Source organism: Mytilus galloprovincialis, chromosome 12, assembly GCF_965363235.1.
Source record: "Mytilus galloprovincialis chromosome 12, xbMytGall1.hap1.1, whole genome shotgun sequence".
NCBI lineage: Eukaryota > Metazoa > Mollusca > Bivalvia > Mytilida > Mytilidae > Mytilus > Mytilus galloprovincialis.
Window position 1 is genome coordinate 32,686,865 of NC_134849.1, and position 23,388 is coordinate 32,710,252.

The following is a 23,388-nucleotide window of genomic DNA, read 5'->3' on the forward strand; positions in this document are numbered from 1 at the left end:
CAATTTCCGACCATATTTGTATCAAAATCGTCAGTGTAATATATTCGATCATTTGATTTTGTTGGAATTTTATAGATATCATATTGTCTCTTATACAATAACAACGTATTTAATTTAATACATGTAGTTACTTCATTTATAGTTTAGGTTGTTCTTTTACATCCTCTGTATTTGAAGATTTTTTTCTTCAAATAATCGATCATAAATATGCACTTTTTTATAAATTCTTTCAACAATATCATGAAATTGATTACATGACGTCACAAAGTATATCGGTTTGGATATTCTTAAAATAACCGTGCAATATCCTTTTTGCTATCCGCAGTTTGTTATCTACCTTCGAAAATATAGTTTAACCTGTGCCTATCCCTGAACTGTATCTTAGTAGAGGATCTTTTTTACTTTCTAACAATTTTGTTATTTGTGTCGAGTATGAACCATCTTCTAAGGGGCTTATTGGTGCAGAATTTGGTACCGTTTATGTTATATCTACCACTGGATCGATTTATATCCTGGTTGACTGATAGTCCCCGAGGGTATCACCAGCCCAGTAACCAGTAATTCGGAAAATACGGATTTTGTGTTATTAAGATTTGGTGTTACAAAACTTTTGAAATTATCTAAAATTAAGCAATGTTTGTATATATATAACTTTTTTGTCCTTTTAAAAGGCTTTGGATTTTCGAATATTTTGGCCTCGAGTATCACTGAAGAGACATTGAATGTTGAAATGCACATCCGGTATAAAAAACTTGGTCCGTTTATGTTATTAACATGTATAAACACTTTTGTAATACAACAAATTTAACTCGATAAGTGCAAGTACATGTAGGAAAATATAATTACAATCAATTATCCAAATTCGTAAGGGGTTCTGCAGAACCCTTGTTTCGCCTGCAATTACTGTTGTCAGTGCAAAAGTGTAATGATGGCTAAAACGAAGCCATTTATCAGTGACATCTGAATTAACAAAGAATCTCTAGTTTTAAAAATGTTTTTCTTAATCTTGAAATATAACTTGTGTATAAGTTAAACACAACCCATCAAGGTTTACAAATTTATCAAACAAAAAACCTAGAGGCTCTAAAGAGCCTGTGTCGCTCACCTTTGTCTATTTGCATATCAAACAATGGAAACGCACCAACATTGTAGATGATAATATACTTCATAACAAAAATCTCTATTTTGTTGATCTTGTATTACTGACCTTGTAGTCTATTTGGTTTCTCTCTATCCCCTTACGTTTTTGCTCAAAACACAAAAGAGGGTAAAAAAAAACCTCATGAAAGGAGCAATCATTCCTATGTAGAGTGACAGTCTACTAATTATATCGGCAAAATTTGACTTTCTAATAGATCTTGCCTCGTGATTATTTTTGTGATTTAAAGTGTTCTGTTATCTGTTATTGATAATAGTTATCAAAGGTACCAGGATTATAATTTAGTACGCCAGACGCGCGTTTCGTCTACATAAGACTCATCAGTGACGCTCATATCAAAATATGATAAGCCAGGTAATAAGACATATTTTTTAAATTGAATACCCAAATGATGATTGTGGCCAAGTTTGGTTGAATTTGTTTCAGTAGTTTCAGAGAAAAAGACTTTTGTAAAAAATAACAAATATCTAACAAAAATATGTTAAAATTTGACTACAATGGGCAATAACTCCTAAAGGGGTCAATTGATCACTTTGCTCATGTTGACTAATTTGTAGATCTTACTTTGCTGAACACTTAGCTGTTTACAGTTTATCTATATCTTTAACAATATTCAAGATAATTACGAAAAACTGCAAAGTTTCATTGCAATTACCAATTCAGGAGGAGTAACCCAACATCGGATTGTTTGATGCATCTGAAAATGGCAGGACAGACAGATCATCACCTGATGAACATTTTACCTCCTGTTAGATTTGCTCTAATTGCTTTAGTATCATAAAAATAAGCCAAAAACTGCATTTTATCCTATTTTATATTTTTCAGTTTTTCTTGTTTGGTGGGCGTGATCATCGGATACATTTTTTAACCTTATACCCCAATGATGATTTATATCAAGTTTTGTGTTATTTGGCTTAGTAGTTACAGAGAAGATTTGTGTAAAAGATCACACAAATTTACAAATTTACGAAAAATTGTGAACAATTTCCGTTAAAGGGCAAAACATTTTTATGGGGTCAATTGACAATTTTGGTCGAGTTGACTCATTTATAGATCTCCTTTGCTGAACAATTTTTGCTGTTACAGTTCATCTCTATCTATTATAATATTCATTATAATAACCAAAAACTGCAACATTTGCTTAAAATTACCAATTCAAGGGCAGCACCCAACAGATTTGCTCTAAGTGCTTTAGTATCAGAGATATAAGCCAAAAACGTCATTTTACCTCATGTTCTATTGTTAGCCATGGCGGCCATATTGTTTGATGGTCAGGTCATTGGGCATTTTTTTTAACTAGATACACTAAGAATGATTTAGGCCAAGTTTTGTTTTATTTTGGCCTAGTAGTTTCAGGAGAAATTTTTTGTAAAAGTTAACTGACGACGACGGACGACGATGACGGACGACAGACGTCAGACACCAATTGATGAGAAAAGCTCACTGGGTCGTTTCGGGTCAGGTGAGCAAAAAATGTAATCCCAGCCTGTTTGTAAATGAAAAATTAAAAGCAAAGTCCATCTATCAGAAAAGTACTAAAACTGAAAAAAAATATATTATCAGGTTTGCTTTAGACGTGATCTTAAATCATTAAAAAAATCTACAAAATGTTAATAGACACTTTATGAAGCTTTTCAAAACAATTGACGTGATATCACCTTTTACCCTTCATCTACTTGTCATCTTTAAAAACAAAGTCCAATTTTTTTTATATAAATATGGCCGTTGTTTTCTCGTTTGAATTGTTTTACATTGTCTTTTCGGGGCCTTTTATAGCTCACTATGCGTTATGGGCTTTGCGCATTGTTGAAGGCCGTACGGTGACCTATAGTTGTTAATGTATGTGTCATTTTGGTCTTTTGTGGATAGTTGTCTCATTGGCAATCATACCACATTTTCTTTTTTATATCCTTTTATTAGTAAATACGAAAAGTCAAATAAACAGTTTAATATATTTGCTTTGGATACTGATTTTTTTTTTATATAAACAAGCTTCTGTTCAAAGTTCATAAATTCAATGTTGGGTTGACAAAGTCATTGATGACTGAATGAACCTGAAATGTTAAACTCAAACTTAATCTCAATGTTAACAGTTAAACCAGCCAAGTCCAGTCAATAGTAAAATATAGAAAAGTTAAAGTAAATAGAGAAAGGACAAGGTATGATAAGGGGCTTTTTTGGCCCCCTCTTCAAATGACTTCATATTCAATCCATCATTAGTCTATGCATAGTGACATAAAAAAAAGTTTGAACATTTTGTGTTTATGTGATTATTTGGTTGCCTAGCAATGAGTTTTATAAAATGAACTATGATATCAATCTTCAATGCAATTGCCCTAAGAAAAGACTTGTGAATTTATTAAAATGAAACGTAATGTTTTAACAACAATTGAATACTTATTGTTGGATCCATCATTTTATGAATATCTAAATAGCACCCTAGCAACCACAATGTTGCCTAGTGACCACATAAACGGACTTTTTTTCATCCAATGTTATCCATAAAAAAAAATGAAAAATTCAAATATTTTCATACAACTCATATTAAGTCGACTCCTATATTGATATATTTAGTTACCATGTTTGCATTAAAGAACATTGATTTGATTTTGTATCTATATAACCTGTCAGATCAACCCGAGTTTTTTCTTTAGCAACGCATTCACGGCCGACACTCGGCTAACCGAGAGATTGGTCGGTTAATCTATATTGAGTATGCGGCTATATCGGCGGTTGGTCTGTTAATCGGGTTGGCTAAAGTCTGTTAATCAGGTGTTATTGACAAAATCATTGAAAGTTCACCATGGTTCATTGTATAACTTTTTAAATATATTTTTTTCATAAACATTATTGATGTCTAACAAAACAACTCAATATACTGAATCCAGTGGTGTAATCATTATTTTTTTAGCTTCGATGTACGATCTATAAAACGAAAAGGCGGGTTACTCATCAATAAATTTATACACATTTTAAACACACACAATGTACACAAAATGAAACGTTGGTTGAATTAACTTGCATGCGATATTTTGAACATCGAAAAAAGACAGGCATTATGTTTGTTAACCATATTGATATCTTTGTGTGAAAAATCTACACGAAAATCTATATTTTGGTGACATAAATCAATCTTTATTTAAAACCTGGTCTGTTAATGGGTCGGATGTATGAAACCCGGTCTGGTAATTGGTCTGTTAAGAGTTATGAATGGCAATAAACGTATAAATTTATTGCTATATGGCTGTTATCGGATCAAATGAGTAGGCTCAAGACGAGCGGCTTAAATATACGAAAACAACAAATGAGCAATGCAACATAAAATATACGGTAACAACACATGAACAATGAACAATTTAGACAATGAAAATTGAAAATTGATAAAAATGGTTTCAAAATGTGTAATGTTAAAGTAATATTAATTTCATCCAAGAATGGTGGCATACATCATGTGGATTCTGTTTAATTGTTATGAATGACACAAATTTGTCATCTGCATTGGTAACCAGTATATAAATCAGAGATAAACGTCGTAATGTAACTAAACATGAGTGAATAAAATATATTTGGATGCTAAAATATAAAGAATAGAGAAAGAATAATATACATTTATTTCCCGTGCCTGAGGGAAATATGAAGATTTGTTCAATGACACGTGGGATAGTCTCAACCAATCAGATGTTGATTAAACTATCAATGTGTATAATAAACAATTATAGCCGTTGAATGAGGGCGATACAAGGATGTGTTGACCCGAAAGAAGTATATTGACTGAGGACGAAGTCCGAGGTCGATATACTACTTTGGATCGATATATCCTGTATTGACCTCATACATAGGCTATAACTGTTATATCTTTAATTACCAACCATATTTGTATCAAAATCGTCATTTGATATTGTTTGAATTTTATAGATCTCATATTGTGTCCTATACATTTACAACATATAAATTGTTATTTTATTTCTTTTTTTTGTTATTTTTTTTTTTACATCTAATATATTTGAAGATTTTTTGTATAAAACTTTTAACAATTCAAATTCAATTCAACTCAAAGTTTTATTGCCATATAAACTTTACAGTTTGTGACATATAATAAATATAACAACAACAAAAACAAATAAAGACAATAACTAAGTAACTCAATATATATATATACAAATTCAGGTATATATTAAAGGGTCCCCTATCCACAGTTCCATAGACTTTGTTTTTATAAAGGATCCTAGTTTATTTACTTGTGTTGGTGTTGATGGGTTAAGTATATATATATATATAACTTTGTCATTGTCAGTGAGATTAGCAAATGAATTACTTTCTCTGTTAATGCAATTAAAATATGTTTATCTAATATTTGAATTGTGAGAACAATTTATTAAGAAATGTTCTCATCATCTACATGTAGTACTTTGCATTTTTTGCAAAGTCTCTCTTCGCGAGGAATTTTAAAATGCCTTCCTTTTTCAATTAATAATGAATGGTCACTGATTCTAAGTTTTGTAATTAAATTCAAAGTTTGAGTTAGAGAGGTAACTTAAAGGTTTGTTCAATAGATTTGGCTCAAGTCCTTTATAAACAATATCATGAAATTCATAACATGACGTCACAAAGTATGTCGGCTTTTAGACAATCTGAAAAGAAATTAACAACACCCCCAATCCGGACCCTCATGGATCTGGAAAAGCTGGATGGAGACGCAGAATATAGAATAGTCGATTAGGACAGTAGAGAGTGATGCATTGCTAAAAAAAAAGGAGAGCAAAAAAATAATAATTGTTTATAATACAGACATGAAACACCCCTGGGTGTTGAAACAGTAACGGATTGCGATGTACTCATATAATTATTGGTGACAAATGCTAGAAGGTTACATGCGGACAACTGCAGTTCTTCTCTGCACTTCTGTAGAAAGGAACTAAACGGAATAAAATGAATTAAAACTTTAAAAGTTAACCAAATGTAGCTGCATTCGCTCCTTTCCATTTACTTCTTTAGAATGATTTGAAAACAACATATGATTAAGTAATAGAAGAAAAGAACCAATTGGATGATGCTGACGAATAAGAGTTTAACTTTCAGTGACAAATATCATGTACATATATGTATGAGAACGACAGCAAGTTATATGTTCCGTGTTGTATTAGAAAGACACTTTCAGTCGGATTTGAGAACGTGCTACTTTGAACAGATACAAAAATTAAGGCTGATTGAAAACGTTAATAATAAATTCATGCATATTCCAGCTGCCAATCCATATCACGCTATATATAATATTGAAGTGACACACCCTTCAATAAAATGCGAAGAAAGTAAAAAAATGCTCTTACTAGAAGGATACTGTTGTAACGTATTGTCATTTTTTTTTTTTACTCAAGAACATCTCCTTCTTAACTTTTTCAATGGGAACATGTAAAGGTAGCAAAACTATTGCCGTGGATAATAACTCTTAAAAATACAAAGGTAGCAAAACTATTACCTTGGCTAAATAACTCTTAACTGACAAAATTTCAATTGTCCAACCCATTAACAGACTATATTCCCATAATTTTTACTAAAACGTGGTATTATTCACGTTATTTTACAATTATGAAATATTTACTAGTATCAATTTATTTTTTAGAACCAAAGTACTATTTTGTGTCCTTTAAATGATATATAAAATTGTTTATTTCGCCTTTTATTAATAAAATTGCTATGCATATAAGCTTAAATTATACATACTTGCACGACGCCTTTTAGTTTTACTGAAAACTGCGCAGACTATGAAATGTTTTTACAGGTGGAAAATATTCTATGATAAATATCATTTTGTCAGACACATTTCTTTTTTTGATTTGGTTCTTATAATATACCAAAAATCTGTATATTTAATAGAGTTTAACATAAAATTGTGCATTTTACTCTTAACAGACGTATAACCAACCCGATTAACAGACCAATCTCCCATATAGCCGCATACTCAATATAGATTAATCGACCAATCTCTCGGTTAGCCGAGTGTCGGCCGTGGCATTGTTAGTTTTAAGTTTAACAGTTGGAGAATATTGCAAATGATGGATTAGTATCACTGAGTGTAATATTAAGCTTAAAACGTGCAATAAAAGGATATTTATCAGCACCTTAAGTGCAGATGTGCAATTCAAATATAATTCTTAATTCAATGTTTCCATGGTAGCACAGGAACGTATCCATGATATAATATCTTGTTATCCAACCATCGCAAATCAGATATATTAATAATAATATAAATCTAAATATGTAATTTCATATAAAAGAGAGAGAGCAGATACCCACTTTGTAGTTTTGCATACTGTATAATAATCTAAAGTTCTTTGCTGTAAACAACAGCCTTATGACATGTATACCCCTACCCCCAATGTTTACTTTTTCTCTCTATTGTAATTTACAAAATTCATTTAAGTTCAAATTTTGGTAGCGTCAATTTTAAAGTTTTTGATCTATGTCTCTCTATAACGTTATATGTGAAGGAGGCATCAACTTTGTCCCTATAGACACATTCTCTATTCATTTAAGTTAAACAACTTAATCTGTGGGCGAACAAAAAATTTAGGAAATTAATTGAAACCTTATAGCCATGAATACATGTAATATTGTCTATTCATCGGATCATGCGAATTGATTTTTTTGGCAAATTACAATAGAGAGAAAAAGTAAACATTGGGGGTAGGGGTATACATGTCATAAGGCTGTTGTTTACAGCAAAGAACTTTAGATTATTATACAGTATGCAAAACTACAAAGTGGGTATCTGCTCTCTCTCTTTTATATGAAATTACATATTTAGATTTACATTATTATTAATATATCTGATTTGCGATGGTTGGATAACAAGATATTATATCATGGATACGTTCCTGTGCTACCATGGAAACATTGAATTAAGAATTATATTTGAATTGCACATCTGCACTTAAGGTGCTGATAAATATCCTTTTGTTCCACGTTTCAAGCTTAATATTACACTCAGTGATACTAATCCATCATTTGCAATATTCTTCAACTGTTAAACTTAAAACTAACAATGCGTTGCTAAAGAAAAAACTCGGGTTGATCTGACAGGTTATATAGATACAAAATCAAATCTGTGTTCTTTAATGCAAACATGGTAACTAAATATATCAATATAGGAGTCGACTTAATATGAGTTGTATGAAAATATTTGAATTTTTCATATTTTTATGGATAACATTGGATGAAAAAAAGTCCGTTAATGTGGTCACTAGGCAACATTGTGGTTGCTAGGGTGCTATTTAGATCTTCATAAAATGATGGATCCAACAATAAGTATTCAATTGTTGTTAAAACATTACCTTTCATTTTAATAAATTCACAAGTCTTTTCCTACGGCAATTGCATTAAAGATTGATATCATAGTTCATTTTATCAAACTCATTGCTAGGCAACCAAATATTCACATAAACACAAAATGTTCAAACTTTTTTTAAGTCACTATGCATAGACTAATGATGGATTGAATATGAAGTCATTTGAAGAGGGGGCCAAAAAAGCCCCATATCATACCTTGTCCTTTCTCTATTTATTTTAACTTTTCTATATTTTACTATTGACTGGACTTGGCTTTTTTTAACTGTTAACATTGAGATTAAGTTTGAGTTTAACATTTCAGGTTCATTCAGTCATCAATGACTTTGTCAACCCAACATTGAATTTATGAACTTTGAACAGAAGCTTGTTTATATAAAAAAAAAATCAGTATCCAAAGCAAATATATTAAACTGTTTATTTGACTTTTTGTATTTACTAATAAAAGGATATAAAAAAGAAAATGTGGTATGATTGCCAATGAGACAACTATCCACAAAAGACCAAAATGACACAGACATTAACAACTATAGGTCACCGTACGGCCTTCGACAATGCGCAAAGCCCATAACGCATAGTGAGCTATAAAAGGCCCGATAAGACAATGTAAAACAATTCAAACGAGAAAACTAACGGCCTTATTTATTTTAAAAAATTTGGACTTTTTTTTTAAAGTTGACAAGTAGATGTAGGGTAAAAGGTGATATCACGTCAATTGTTTTGAAAAGCTTCATAAAAGAGGGACGAAAGATACCAAAGGGACAGTCAAACTCATAAATCTAAAACAAACTGACAACGCCATGGCTAAAAATAAAAAAGACAAACAGAAAAACAATAGTACACACCACACAACATAGAAAACTAAAGAATAAACAACACGAACCCCACCAAAAACTAGGGGTGATCTCAGGTGCTCCGGAAGGGTAAGTGTCTATTAACATTTTGTAGATTTTTTTAATGATTTAAGATCACGTCTAAAGCAAACCTGATAATATATTTTTTTCAGTTTTACTACTTTTCTGATAGATGGACTTTGCTTTTAATTTTTCATTTACAAACAGGCTGGGATTACATTTTTTGCTCACCTGACCCGAAACGACCCAGTGAGCTTTTCTCATTAATTGGTGTCTGACGTCCGTCGTCCGTCATCGTCGTCCGTCGTCGTCAGTTAACTTTTACAAAAATCTTCTCCTGCAACTACTAGGCCAAAATAAAACAAAACTTGGCCTAAATCATTCTTAGGGTATATAGTTAAAAAAAATGCCCAATGACCTGACCATCAAACAATATGGCCGCCATGGCTAACAATAGAACATGACGTAAAATGACGTTTTTGACTTATATCTCTGATACTAAAGCACTTAGAGCAAATCTGTTGGGTGCTGCCCTTGAATTGGTAATTTTAAGCAAATGTTGCAGTTTTTGGTTACTATAATGAATATTATAATAGATAGAGATAAACTGTAACAGCAAAAATTGTTCAGCAAAGGAGATCTATAAATGAGTCAACTCGACCAAAATTGTCAATTGACCCCATAAAATGTTTTTGCCCTTTAAAGGAAATTGTTCACAATTTTTCGTAAATTTGTAAATTTGTGTGATCTTTTACACAAATTTTTTCTGTAACTACTACGCCAAATAACACAAAACTTGGAATAAATCATCATTGGGGTATAAGGTTAAAAGAAATGTATCCGATGATCACGCCCACCAAACAAGATGGCCGCCATTACTGAAAAATATAAAATGGGGTAAAATGCAGTTTTTTGCTTATTTTTATGATACTAAAGCATTAAGAGCAAATCTAACAGGAGATAAAATGTTCATCAGGTGATGATCTGTCTGCCCTGCCATTTTCAGATGCATCAAACAATTCGATGTTGGGTTACTCCTCCTGAATTGGTAATTGCAATGAAATTTTGCAGTTTTTCGTAATTATTTTGAATATTGTTAAAGATATAGATAAACTGTAAACAGCTTAGTGTTCAGCAAAGTAAGATCTACAAATCAGTCAACATGAGCAAAGTGATCAATTGACCCCTTAAGGAGTTATTGCCCATTGTAGTCAATTGTTAACATTTTTTTGTTAGATATTTGTTATTTTTTACAAAAGTTTTTCCTCTGAAACTACTGAAACAAATTCAACCAAACTTGGCCACAATCATCATTTGGGTATTTAATTTAAAAAATATGTCTTATTACCTGGCTTATCATATTTTGATATGAGCGTCACTGATGAGTCTTATGTAGACGAAACGCGCGTCTGGCGTACTAAATTATAATCCTGGTACCTTTGATAACTATTATCAATAACAGATAACAGAACACTTTAAATCACAAAAATAATCACGTGGCAAGATCTATTAGAAAGTCAAATTTTGCCGATATAATTAGTAGACTGTCACTCTACATAGGAATGATTGCCCTTTCATGAGTTTTTTTTACCCTCTTTAATTTGTGTTTTGAGCAAAAACGTAAGGGGATAAAGAGAAACCAAATAGACTACAAGGTCAGTAATACAAGATCAACAAAATAGAGATTTTTGTTATGAAGTCTATTATCAACTACAATGTTGGTGCGTTTCCATTGTTTGATATGCAAATAGACAAAGGTGAGCGACACAGGCTCTTTAGAGCCTCTAGGTTTTTTGTTTGATAAATTTGTAAACCTTGATGGGTTGTGTTTAACTTATACTTCAAGATTAGTAAAAAACATTTTTAAAACTAGAGATTCTTTGTTAATTCAGATGTCACTGATAAATGGCTTCGTTTTAGCCATCATTACACTTTTGCACTGACAACAGTAATTGCAGGCGAAACAAGGGTTCTGCAGAACCCCTTACGAATTTGGATAATTGATTGTAATTATATTTTCCTACATGTACTTGCACTTATCGAGTTAAATTTGTTGTATTACAAAAGTGTTTATACATGTTAATAACATAAACGGACCAAGTTTTTCTATACCGGATGTGCATTTCAACAATCAATGTCTCTTCAGTGATGCTCGAGGCCAAAATATTCGAAAATTCAAAACCTTTTAAAAGGACAAAAAAGTTATATAGATACAAACATTGCTTAATTTTAGATAATTTCAAAAGTTTTGTAACACCAAATCTTAATAACACAAAATCCGTATTTTCCGAATTACTGGTTACTGGGCTGGTGATACCCTCGGGGACTATCAGTCAACCAGGATATAAATCGATCCAGTGGTAGATATAACATAAACGGTACCAAATTCTGCACCAATAAGCCCCTTAGAAGATGGTTCATACTCGACACAAATAACAAAATTGTTAGAAAGTAAAAAAGATCCTCTACTAAGATACAGTTCAGGGATAGGCACAGGTTAAACTATATTTTCGAAGGTAGATAACAAACTGCGGATAGCAAAAAGGATATTGCACGGTTATTTTAAGAATATCCAAACCGATATACTTTGTGACGTCATGTAATCAATTTCATGATATTGTTGAAAGAATTTATAAAAAAGTGCATATTTATGATCGATTATTTGAAGAAAAAAATCTTCAAATACAGAGGATGTAAAAGAACAACCTAAACAATAAATGAAGTAACTACATGTACTAATACGTTGTTATTGTATAAGAGACAATATGATATCTATAAAATTCAAACAAAATCAAATGATCGAATATATTACACTGACGATTTTGATACAAATATGGTCGGAAATTGATTATATAAAAATTACCGCCTTTGTATGAGGTCAATACAGGATTGTCGACCACGACCCAAAGTAGTATATAGACCTCGGACTTCGTCCTCAATCAATATACTTCTTTTAGGTCAATTTATCCTTGTATCGACCTTCAACAAAGTTTGTAATTGTATAGTGTTATCTAGCGCTTCAAATAATTAAAAAGAGAATAATCACGTTTGAAGTTATATTAACACACATAATGTTACTTTTGACACGTTTGAAATGATAGTTGATGACCTTGGTAATGCACTTTTAAAAACAACAGGAGTTCCGGGAAATCTAAAAAAAAAAAGGTAAATTCCACCATTAAAATTGAATCTTGTTTTGCTATGATTCAAAAGGCTGACGTAATGAGTTTCACAAAGCTAGAAACTTACAAAATAGCGTGAAATCATGTGCTAATCATGCTAATTGCAACGAATAGCAAGACTATGGAATACTGCAAGAAACTTAACAGTAACTATCAACAATAAGGTCAAAAGTATTCGGATGACCTGTGAGCACTGTCGAAAAATGATTCTAAGGGATTTTGGAAGACACCAAAAAATCTTCGGCTACGAAAAATACAACTCATCCTTTTAGTATTGAAGCATTTATTGTATATATTACAAAGCAAGAGGTTTTGGATGCCTTGGAGAACTTGAAACACGAAAAGGCACTGATTACAGTCGGAGTACTTTAAAATGAGTTTTTGAAAACTCTCCATCATTTAGTATGTGTAACTACACATAGCTTTTAAATATGACATTGGATACGGGTATTTTCCTGCAAATTTGACAACAGACATAAGTATACCAGTTTGACTTTTAAATTAAGGATGCCTAAATGATTCAGATAATTTAAGGGCTATTACATTTAGTAGTTGTATATGGAAACTACATACTTCCATAATCGATTTTTTTTGTCAATGAAATTTGATTTTTACATAAAAAACAGGATGGATTTAGTAAGAGGTATTCACCTATTGATAATATGATCGTAGTTCTTTCATTCATAGAGCAGTGTATCTTATTTTGCAAAACCATTTTTCAACTGGTTTTTTTCAGCATTTGATACGGATTCAGGACCTGATTAATGTAAACTTTTCAATTGAATTATATTTAAGGTTTCTGCTTAAAAAAAATCTTAATATGTACCAAGGAATAAAACCATATGTAAAATATAATGGATGTCGGTCATAGTTTTTATCCTGTTAAACCAGTGTTAGACAAGTGAAGAATGTATCCTCTTTCGTGTTTTCAACTGTTCTAAATGACTGAGAAAAAGTGTAAATGGAATTCCACTAGAAATTGAAACAGAAAAGTTTCAAGTTATTTTTATATTTAGTTCATATTTGTTATATTGTATGCAGATAATACTGAAAACAGTATGCACCATCATTTTATCAGTTCTATGTAAAACGGAAATCCATTCAAATAAAACAAAGGTTATGAAATCTAACAAGATAAAAAAGAAATAAGAATACTGAATTATAATAAGTCAAAATTCTTATATATGTGTTATCTTAAAATATAACGGTACTTTTATGAAAAAAAATCAATCACAATGGGCATAAAGCACTCGCTTACAATGCAGGAAATAATGAAATTTCATGGGGCCACGGTTTTTATCCTGTCAATGGACAGTTGATTTATCGTAATTGAACTTGAATTTCAATCTCAATTTCAAAAATACAAGATGACATAATGTTTTGTATTTTCCTTACGTTTAACTGTTGTCCTCCTTTCTTGCGGCTTAGGTAGCGATAGTTTTGTTTTAGGAAACCTGCTGCAGCTCACCTCAAGGTTTGGGATTTTCCTGCTGTGCTGAAGACCCATTGGTGACATTTGGCTGTTTTCTTCTTTTTAATTAGGTGTTGTCTCTTTGACACGTTTACATTCTAAATTTAATGATCGAAATACTACACATAATGTTATGGTGTATAGCTTATTGGTATGATATCCTTTGCAACTTCGCAATGCATGTAGAATATTTAGACTGAAGAAAAGTTGTAAACAGTAGCAATAAAAGTAAACAGTGCTTTTGTACAGACTGATTATATCACTGAAGAAAATTGGTAATTCTTTTTTCAAAGGATACATTTTCAGAAACAGGAATTTAACAACATTGGTCTGTGATACTTTAAACATTTACTTTAGCAAACTTCAGTGATATTGCATTCTCAAATTGTCTATAAGAAATCTTGTCTCTAGTGATTATCATATGTGTCACTTCCTATTGCAGATTTGTTTGAGGATGGGGAAATAGACATGGCAAGGACAAGGAACAGTATCGGTTACGAAAAAGGGAAGTATTGGCAATCAGGTAATCGACCAACAAAGATGCAAAAATATACACAAAAAAATTAAATTTAGTTTGAGAAGATGATTTTATATGAATTTGTATATTTAAAATAAATCGATATATAAATTTGGTAATCTTTTTGTCTAGGGAAACAGAATGTTAATGCTTGTCAAAACTAGCAATTTAGTATGTGAAATAAAGACAATATTTCAGTATTATTTTTCCCTCTAAATGTCTCTATGTAAAGTTTTCTAAAGTTATAGCTTATCAAAGGAAAAAACACACACAAACATATCTTCTTTTTTTTGACTTGATCGACAAATATTCATCCGTGTTGATCGCATAAAAGTATAAAATATAAACATGCGTAGATGAATAATCAATACACAAAAATCATGCTACATACCCAAACCTTTATCTACAGTTTCAACTGATTGTTTCCTAACCATAGCTTTCAATATAGATTTCTGATGTTATCCCAAAGGAGTCATGTACTGTGGAGCAGTGGGTAGAAGATCCGATAAAGATATACTCTGTAAAATAAGAACACTAAAGTACACAAAGTAACAGACATTTCAGGAACAATTCTTACATTTTTAAATAAACTCATCATACATAACAGGATTGAAATTTTGAATATGCGGGTTTCATCTACAAACGACTGATTAGTGACGCCCGAATTAAAAAAAATGTTAAAAGGCCAAATAAAGTACGAAGTTGAAGAGAATAAGACCAACAATTCCTAAAAGATTTGTCAAGTACAGCTACGGTAATCTATTCATGAGTTAGAAATGTCTTAGTTTTTCAGAAAATTCAAAGTTAAGTAAACAGTAAATTTATGATTATGACAATATCATATTCAATGATGATTCATATCAACATAAAACGTGCATACTACTTGGCTGGTGAATGCCTCAGGGAATAAAAATTCCACCAGCAGTTGCATCAACCCAGTGGTTGCAAATAAAGTGGCATGGTCAATATCGAAAACACAACCAAAACAAAAAAAAAAAATATTTACGTTGGAATTTATATAACTTGTATGATCACGCAGCATGTTTTATTTTCATAAAATATGTAATTTCACTGTACGCAGGTTGCACCCATGGGTTAATTGAATTGGCATTTACTTAAATTGACTTTTTAAAATCTTCTTAATAAAAACAAATGTTACACTTTCTATTGCAGATGCATCTGCGGACAATGAGTGGCCTTCGTTAGAGTCTAATGTTAGATTTAGAAAAGTCAGATCTAGGATATCAGGTGCTAAATAAAAATACTAAAATACAAAAGTGATTCGTTAAGTTGATTAGAACGTTACACGGCTCACAAGAAGAAAATAAACATCTAGAGGTCATCAAAAGAGTAGAATGTTACTTCTTCCACTTTTCACCAGTAGAAAAAAAAATATATGTTTGTTTTGTTTTAAATGAGACAGGAACTCAACAAAACAATAACATGAAAACATTGACAAGGCATGACAAAGCCTTAAACAATAGACTTATGTTATGGTATAAAGCGCTCTCAGTGTATTTAAGTACTTTGAAATATATGAACGATAGACAGTATTAATAACTGAAAACAGTACATGACACATAATCAATCAGATAAGATATAGTCACTCAAGCAGGCCTTACTGATCGAACAAATCCTCAAATTGATTTTTCCAAAATTCTATTTTTTATAAATAACAATTCCTTTCGCATGTTTCGATAATAAAATAAGGAGTTTAAAAAGTCCAATATTAGTATAAAACTATACAAATTTCTTTCTATGTATTGTTTTGTTGTCGTTGCGGAAAATGTATGAAAGAAAGGGTAGCTGTAAACAGTCTAAATGTAATTCCTGAATCACTAATGGAAGTCATATCTCGTTTTTTGTGTGAAGTATTAGTATATAGAAAGATGCTGTAATAACACAAATTATCAGAAGAGAAGTTTCTTTGAATAAGTCAACATGGACAAAAACGTCAATCACCTTATCAGAGCATATTGCCTTTTAGCAATCATTTTTAGTCTTACCATATTTACTAAATTCAATTATTAGAATCCGGAAATAAGTTGTTAACTTTAACATGTTATATTACTCCGTTTCCTAACCTTATATTAATCCGTTTTCTAAACATAAGTTTTACACTTTATACCGTGTTTGGCTGATAACTGAATATGTTTTTTATTTAAAGTTTGAAATACAGCAAACAATTAAATAATTAACAGACATATATTTTTTTGTTTGCTAACTCAGTTTGGACATATTCATATCGTAAAAATGGATAGACACTTAATTTTATAAGATCAAGAACATTGCAAGTGTGGGTGGTTAAGCTACTACACGTTGAATATTTCATAGAATGCCAGCCGTCAATAGTTGAGTTCTAGAAATCGCTAGACTCTGTTCTGTCAAGTTGAAGTGCTGAAAAAATTTTCATATTCCACTTGCAGCATCTTCCTATTTGCCGATAGTTTGAAATTTTGCAACACTCATTGTACAAGGAATATGTTCGTCAATCCTTATCTGCCTTAATTAGAAGAGAATGATTCTATATTTAATCTAAAGCTCAATCAACGTTAATTATAACTTGTATGCAAATTGTACATCTGCCGTGCATCCACGCATTGCACAGTCCAGACACGGTATGTGTTTTTGTATTTAAAATAAACCAGATTTATAAGTGATAATGAGCTTTTGAAACTACATTACCTATACATAACTTCCGTTTAATTTCTAACCGTCATTTACATTAAAAATGAGTTAAACACAAACTTTAAATGCAATGGTACAAAGACCGCATAAAATTATCACGATGCCAAAACAAATATTTTGAAGCGCATACCTGATTTTTTAGATTGCAAATTGCTGTCTTTTATTATTTCTTTGGAAACATTAAACTAAAAATATATAATCTGTTTGAAACGATTGCGCATGAACCAATTTTGCGAAAAGCACAATGCAGTGTATACTTCAATAGCATATCCGATTTTATCAGATGTACCCAGCAAGATCCTTTTACGCATAGAAAACACAAAACCCAAGAGGAATAAATACGGAATGTTTTTAAATTAAATATGCGTATACGGTTTGGATTTTACAGCTTTTGTACATTAATCTTATTAAAATAATTGTAAGTTTTCAATGTTATTTTTGTAGATTCCAAGTGCATTATACAGTGATTTGAAACACCAAAGGTATAAGTTTATTATATAACAAAAGGTCTGAAAGGACACATTTAACTCTATTGTGTGTCGGATTACTCGTTTTTGTGAATACATAACTTGATTTGTTTGTCCGAGATATTTGTATAGATAACCAAAAGTTTCCAAATTATCTTGTTTGTATATCTCAATTAAAAAAATTTTATGATGATAGAACGTAACAGATAGCGATGTCTACTATTTTCCCAATCCAGTTCTTGATTTTACGCACACTTTGCCTAGACGTGACTTATCCCTCTGCTTTATGCATTTTACACTCTAACATAAGATATATCTCTTAATTTCCATATTCGATTGAATAAATAAGCATCTCGTGTTTTTATTTGATTTGCTTATGGATTATTTTTGAATCGAATAAAGTTTGTGCTTTCCTAGTACAGAACACAATATTAAAATCTATTTACATCATAAAAATCATTTAAGAAACCGACAACCAATTGCTTTATATGGGAACCAGTTTTGCCAATTCACTATGAATTATCACATTGCTGCTATGAACAATAAGGGAAATCCTGAAGAACCGTAGGGATGGTTTATTTTCGTTTTGCCTATTCAAATAAAGGTGCAGACATTTATATTACTACCAACCATCGGATATCAAAATCACACAGGGGTTCTTAAAATCAAATATATATTATTAGGTCTGGTAAATGGGTCATAAATATCTTTTGTTCTAAATTCAGACACTGTGAACAGATGATTCATTAAAAATTGCGTTTGCAAATTCTGCATGTTTTATATCAGATTGACTTTTTATGTTTAGTATTAAGTTTAACCTGATACGCAGAGTATTTAAATGTGGTCCAAAATTTATTTTAGATTTACTTTATTCTGAGAGGTAAACTGTATCGATTGATATATAAAATGTATGTTCCATGAATGGTATTGATCATTTGACCGAAACTATGCCTTTTCGTGAACTATATTTTGTAACCTCAAAATAAAGGGTCCTCTTGCCGGAAGTTCTTAGTCGTGGTGTGACAAATGATACGCTATATTTTATGAACTCGTAAAACTCCACCAATACATATTGGTTCCATATTACATACAACTATTTGATCTGCAGTATAACAAAATATTTACTTCAAAGTTACTGTTAGTATTTGAAAACACCAAAGTCTAATTACTATAACAGTTAGGTAAAATATAATACATAAGATCATATCTGAAAATTTGTTTGTGTTTCTTTGTTATTTTAGAGGAAAATAAGAACCGAAGTCTAATGGTTAAAACAGTAATGCAAGAGGATCCAAGACAGATAGAAAAGGAAGTCTTCTAAATTGTTTATTGTTTACTTATAAAAACATCTATTTTTCTAACGATAGATAATATAACTGTTTTTAAGAGAAAGATGATAAAATATACAAATGAAAAGATTACTAGAAAATTTTAAAAAGTTGTTCTTTAAAAAAATACATTCTTTAATAGAAATAATATTTATAGTAAACTTAAAATAATTATGAATGTACTAGGATGAAAATGTTTGATCTGCATTTTGTTTAGTTGTAATCTCTGTCCGTTGTTTTCGTTCTATTCAGTCCTTTTTTTTTTTATTAGTTTATCATGTTTTTTTTTTACATAAAATGTCATCCTGGCTCTTTTTTTGCAAAGTCTCATCCTGCCTTTATTTACTCAAATCTCTTGCCCTTCCTTTTTTTCAAATATCATTACATTACATTTAACTAATTGTAGACATGTTTACTGTACATGGCGTTTGTTGTGAACACGGCCTAAAACAGTCCAGTAAAGTCATTTTGTGTAAACAACCTACACTCATTATTTTCAAAAATATATATATTTCTTTCAACATATACATTTATTTGTTTGTAAGTTTTGTTTGATAGATTAGTTTTTTTTTAAAAGGATTCATTAGTGCCGTATTTTAATGATTGGTTCAAGACAATGAAAGTATAATGTAATTAAAATAAAATTGAGACTGGAAACGGGTAATGAGTCAAAGAGACAGCAGCCCACCCAAAAGCTAGAAAACAGAACAGGGCCACTAGTGGGTTTTCAACAAAATACTTCACCCGGATGCAAGCTTCAGCTTGCCCCTAAACGAACAATGTGTACTGGTGCAGCGAAAATGGACGTCGCACTAAACATGGAAACTTACAAATAAACAAGAATAAAACAAACAAAGGACAGAAGTTCGTGACTCGGGACAAACGGAAACATGCAGCGGGGTTAAACATGTTTTGTTTGATCTCAACCCTCCCGTTCTCCAGCCAATGTAGAATAAACTCATGCCCAGCAAGACTTACAGTAAAAGTCAATTTAAAAGAAGTACGAGTCCGATGTTAGAAAAAGTAAAGAAAAAAAAAGCAAAATGATCAACATAAACTTACAAAGAACTACTAGCAGTAACGCATATGAAAAAAAGCACAATCACGTTAGGGGTCTTGTATTATACCGTCATAAAGTCAATTGGAACCAGTTGAGATATATTAACATCATTAGTTGGTGACAAGAGATGTCACATCTAAATATGGATAACTATCAATTGGAAATGAAAAATCATCGTAAATTACAGTATTAAGCTTCCAGTTTAAAAATATAGATATCAAGAACTAAAAAAGGGCAGTATTCGTTGATAGTATTAGCTTTATTCAAAGTCAGTTCAGCAGAAACAAACAGTAAACAATTTTGAGCAACGAGGAACGTTGATGGTAAATAAAAGCGGAATATATCACAATTATACAAGTCATTCAAATCTTCTTGTCTTCAAAATAGTGCTGTACATCTGTAAATAATTTAACATTTTCATCATATTAAGGTCTATGTAACTATATTCTGAAGAATCTCACCCACTCATAGTTTTAAAATATCTCATGACATGAATACGCTTTATTACTTTGTTTTAATTTCTTTGATAAGGTCTCTCCACTTTTCATAAGCTGAACAAATCATACTCGATGGTTTATGTATAGACATTTATAAAAAAAAAAAAGATTTATAAAAAATAGTTTTATTCCTGTTCACACTAGATGTAAAAAATTTAACAAAATTATGTTTACCAATTCAGCTAAAATTATATTTCTTTTTTATGACATGTATATCATAGTATATCAAAAAATAGTTTGAGGCGTAAAAAAATGTTATGTATATATATATAGACGAAGACAGCTGATCGCGTACATTGTATAGTGACGTCATGAATATAGATATAGAGAGTTTTTAAATAGAAGTCAAATTTCTGTTATAGCAATCATTGTTGAAATTTACACTTATTGGCTATTGCAATATATTAATAACATAATTTGTCACGAAATTCAAACAAGAATTCTGCAAGATTTGAAAATTATAATTCTGCACTACATGTTTTCTAGTATAAAAGCAATTAAATTCAAGGTAGATAGGTGTTCTTATTTGAAAACAATACTATTTGGTTTATATTTTTCAAAAATGTAGTTCATATCATACTTTTTCCAAAAGGGAAATTAAACGAGCACTGAGCTTTTCTGCACTTTTTTTAGTTATGCAAAACAGTCAGAGTGTTTATAGATTTTATCAGGAAACGACACTTTTACATTGTTTTGTGACTTCAGGATAAAAATACCAATTGACCTGCATCATAACACCATGGGTAAATCATTTAGTTGTCAATTGGTTTATCATCTCTTTAAAAGTAAATCTGAGTAATATTTCTGATTTAAACATAACTTTTAAAATTTTGATCGATGAAACCTTTTTGTATTTTACTTATAAAAGGACAACGTTTTTCTTCCGTTAACATTACATCCAGTTTGCAGTTAAAGTTTTTAAAACATTTATTAGATTCATAAACTATCCAGGTTTTTTTATACCAAACTTGGACAGAAGCTTCCTACAATCCAAACATGGTATCAAGCGGAATATTTTTATTGATTTTTTCCTCATTTTTGTTGATCCTGCAATTTACAGCAAAAGTAGGCGAGACACTGGGTTCCGCGGAACCCTTACAATTTTTTTTTTATGTAAAAAGAATATTTTACCATTACATGCATGTGATACATTTTTTTTCGTTTATAGAACTAAAAGTCTGAAAAACAAATTCCATATCTGCATTTTTCAATAAAAATTTAGATTGATAATTTTCAGCTTCAAAATTCATTTAGACCCCCGATCTACACTCTATTCTGTTGTCTGTATGTAATATGTAATCATACATTTGATACAATATCCACCTGGTTACAGGACTGGACACCTTGTCTATCAACTGCAATTATCTATTAATTTTTTTTAGTAAAATAGTATTATATACTATGTTTAATTGTTGCATGTAGTTGATTGGAAAGAAAGACTCTCATCTAAATTTAGAAAAGGGAAACAATATTATAGAATACCATCTGTAATTGATGCGAATGTTGTAACTGCTAATCAAATATATCTGGTTAGTTACTTGTAGCAAATGTAATGTGCTGTATCTATATTCATATATAAGAAATAAATGCAAATGAAAACGTATTACTTTTTTAAAAATAACTAATGTATGACACTCCTTTTTAATAATTGATAATCTTAAATACCTTATTTATTGTAAGATAGTACATGTAACTAACTATATATATGTAGGACTCTAAAGTGCGATGGTACTCTAAAGTGCGATGGTACTCCAAAGTGCGATGGTCTACGCTAAAGTACAATGGTGTCTCACGCTAAAGTGCGATGGTTGTTTGTTCGCTTAAATACGATGGTATATCACGCTAAAGTGCGATGGACTAATAGGGCTATTATGGTAAGGTTCGGGGGCTTTAAAAAACGTTTAAGAATATTCAATGTAAAAATAGTCCTTTTGAAAAATCTAGTATTTTAAGGTATACCATATATGAGAGTCATTATAATTCAATAGTAGTCTTAAGTGAGTGATCCTAAAAGACCACAAACGTAATAATTGATATAAAGATAATTTAGGTGTCACAAAATACTATATTTTTGTAAATGAACTTTTAAAAATTCGAGCGTCTTAAATATTGTGATATTAGGTGTAGCTTGCCGTTAACACGTTTAAGTCTTATAGATATAGGAAGATGTGGTGTGAGTGCAAATGAGACAACTCTCCATCCAAATAACAATTTAAAAAAGTAAACCATTATAGGTCAATGTACGGCCTTCAACACGGAACCTTGGCTCATACCGAACAACAAGCTATAAAGAGCTCCAAAATTACTAGTCTAAAACCATTCAAACGGGAAATCCAACGGTCTGATCTATATAAAAAAACGAGAAACGAGAAACACGTATAAATTACATAAACAAACGACAACTACTGTAAATCAGATTCCTATACTTTTTAGACCCCTCTCCCGTTTTTTACAATCGTCCTTGTTAATTCATTTTTTGTCGGAATATGTAGCATTTATTTGTTTACGCTTTGATTTAAATGAGAGAGAAAAACGATGTTCGCTGAGCTTAATTTTCTCCATTTTTGTAGTGACTACAGATCCATGTTATATTTTCCTGCGATGAACAATTTATGATTTACGCATTAAAAATATGTACCTTTACTTTGCCGACGTTACTTTTCAATCAAAGCGACAACATTTTAACGGGGACCGCAAAATAAACTGCAACATAAACAATGAATCAAATGTATCCGTTCGCTTCCAATAAAAGCAGGATACAGGATATCTATGCGAATACTTCTTGTATCTATTGGGCTTATAGTAAAACGGTCGACTCAGT

At 31.0% G+C, this 23,388-nt stretch overlaps 1 protein-coding gene across 1 annotated transcript in view; it reads left to right on the top strand.

Moving 5' to 3' along the window:
• LOC143055549 (uncharacterized) overlaps positions 1-22,149 on the top strand; it is a 64,680-nt gene extending 42,531 nt beyond the window's left edge. The window contains exons 14-17 of the mRNA XM_076228709.1: positions 14,453-14,533; positions 15,701-15,775; positions 17,660-17,697; positions 18,924-22,149. Coding sequence (XP_076084824.1) covers positions 14,453-14,533; positions 15,701-15,775; positions 17,660-17,682 — 179 coding nt within the window. The 3' untranslated portion in view covers positions 17,683-17,697; positions 18,924-22,149. The remainder of the gene's footprint in view (positions 1-14,452; positions 14,534-15,700; positions 15,776-17,659; positions 17,698-18,923) is intronic.
• Positions 22,150-23,388: the final 1,239 nt, after the last annotated feature.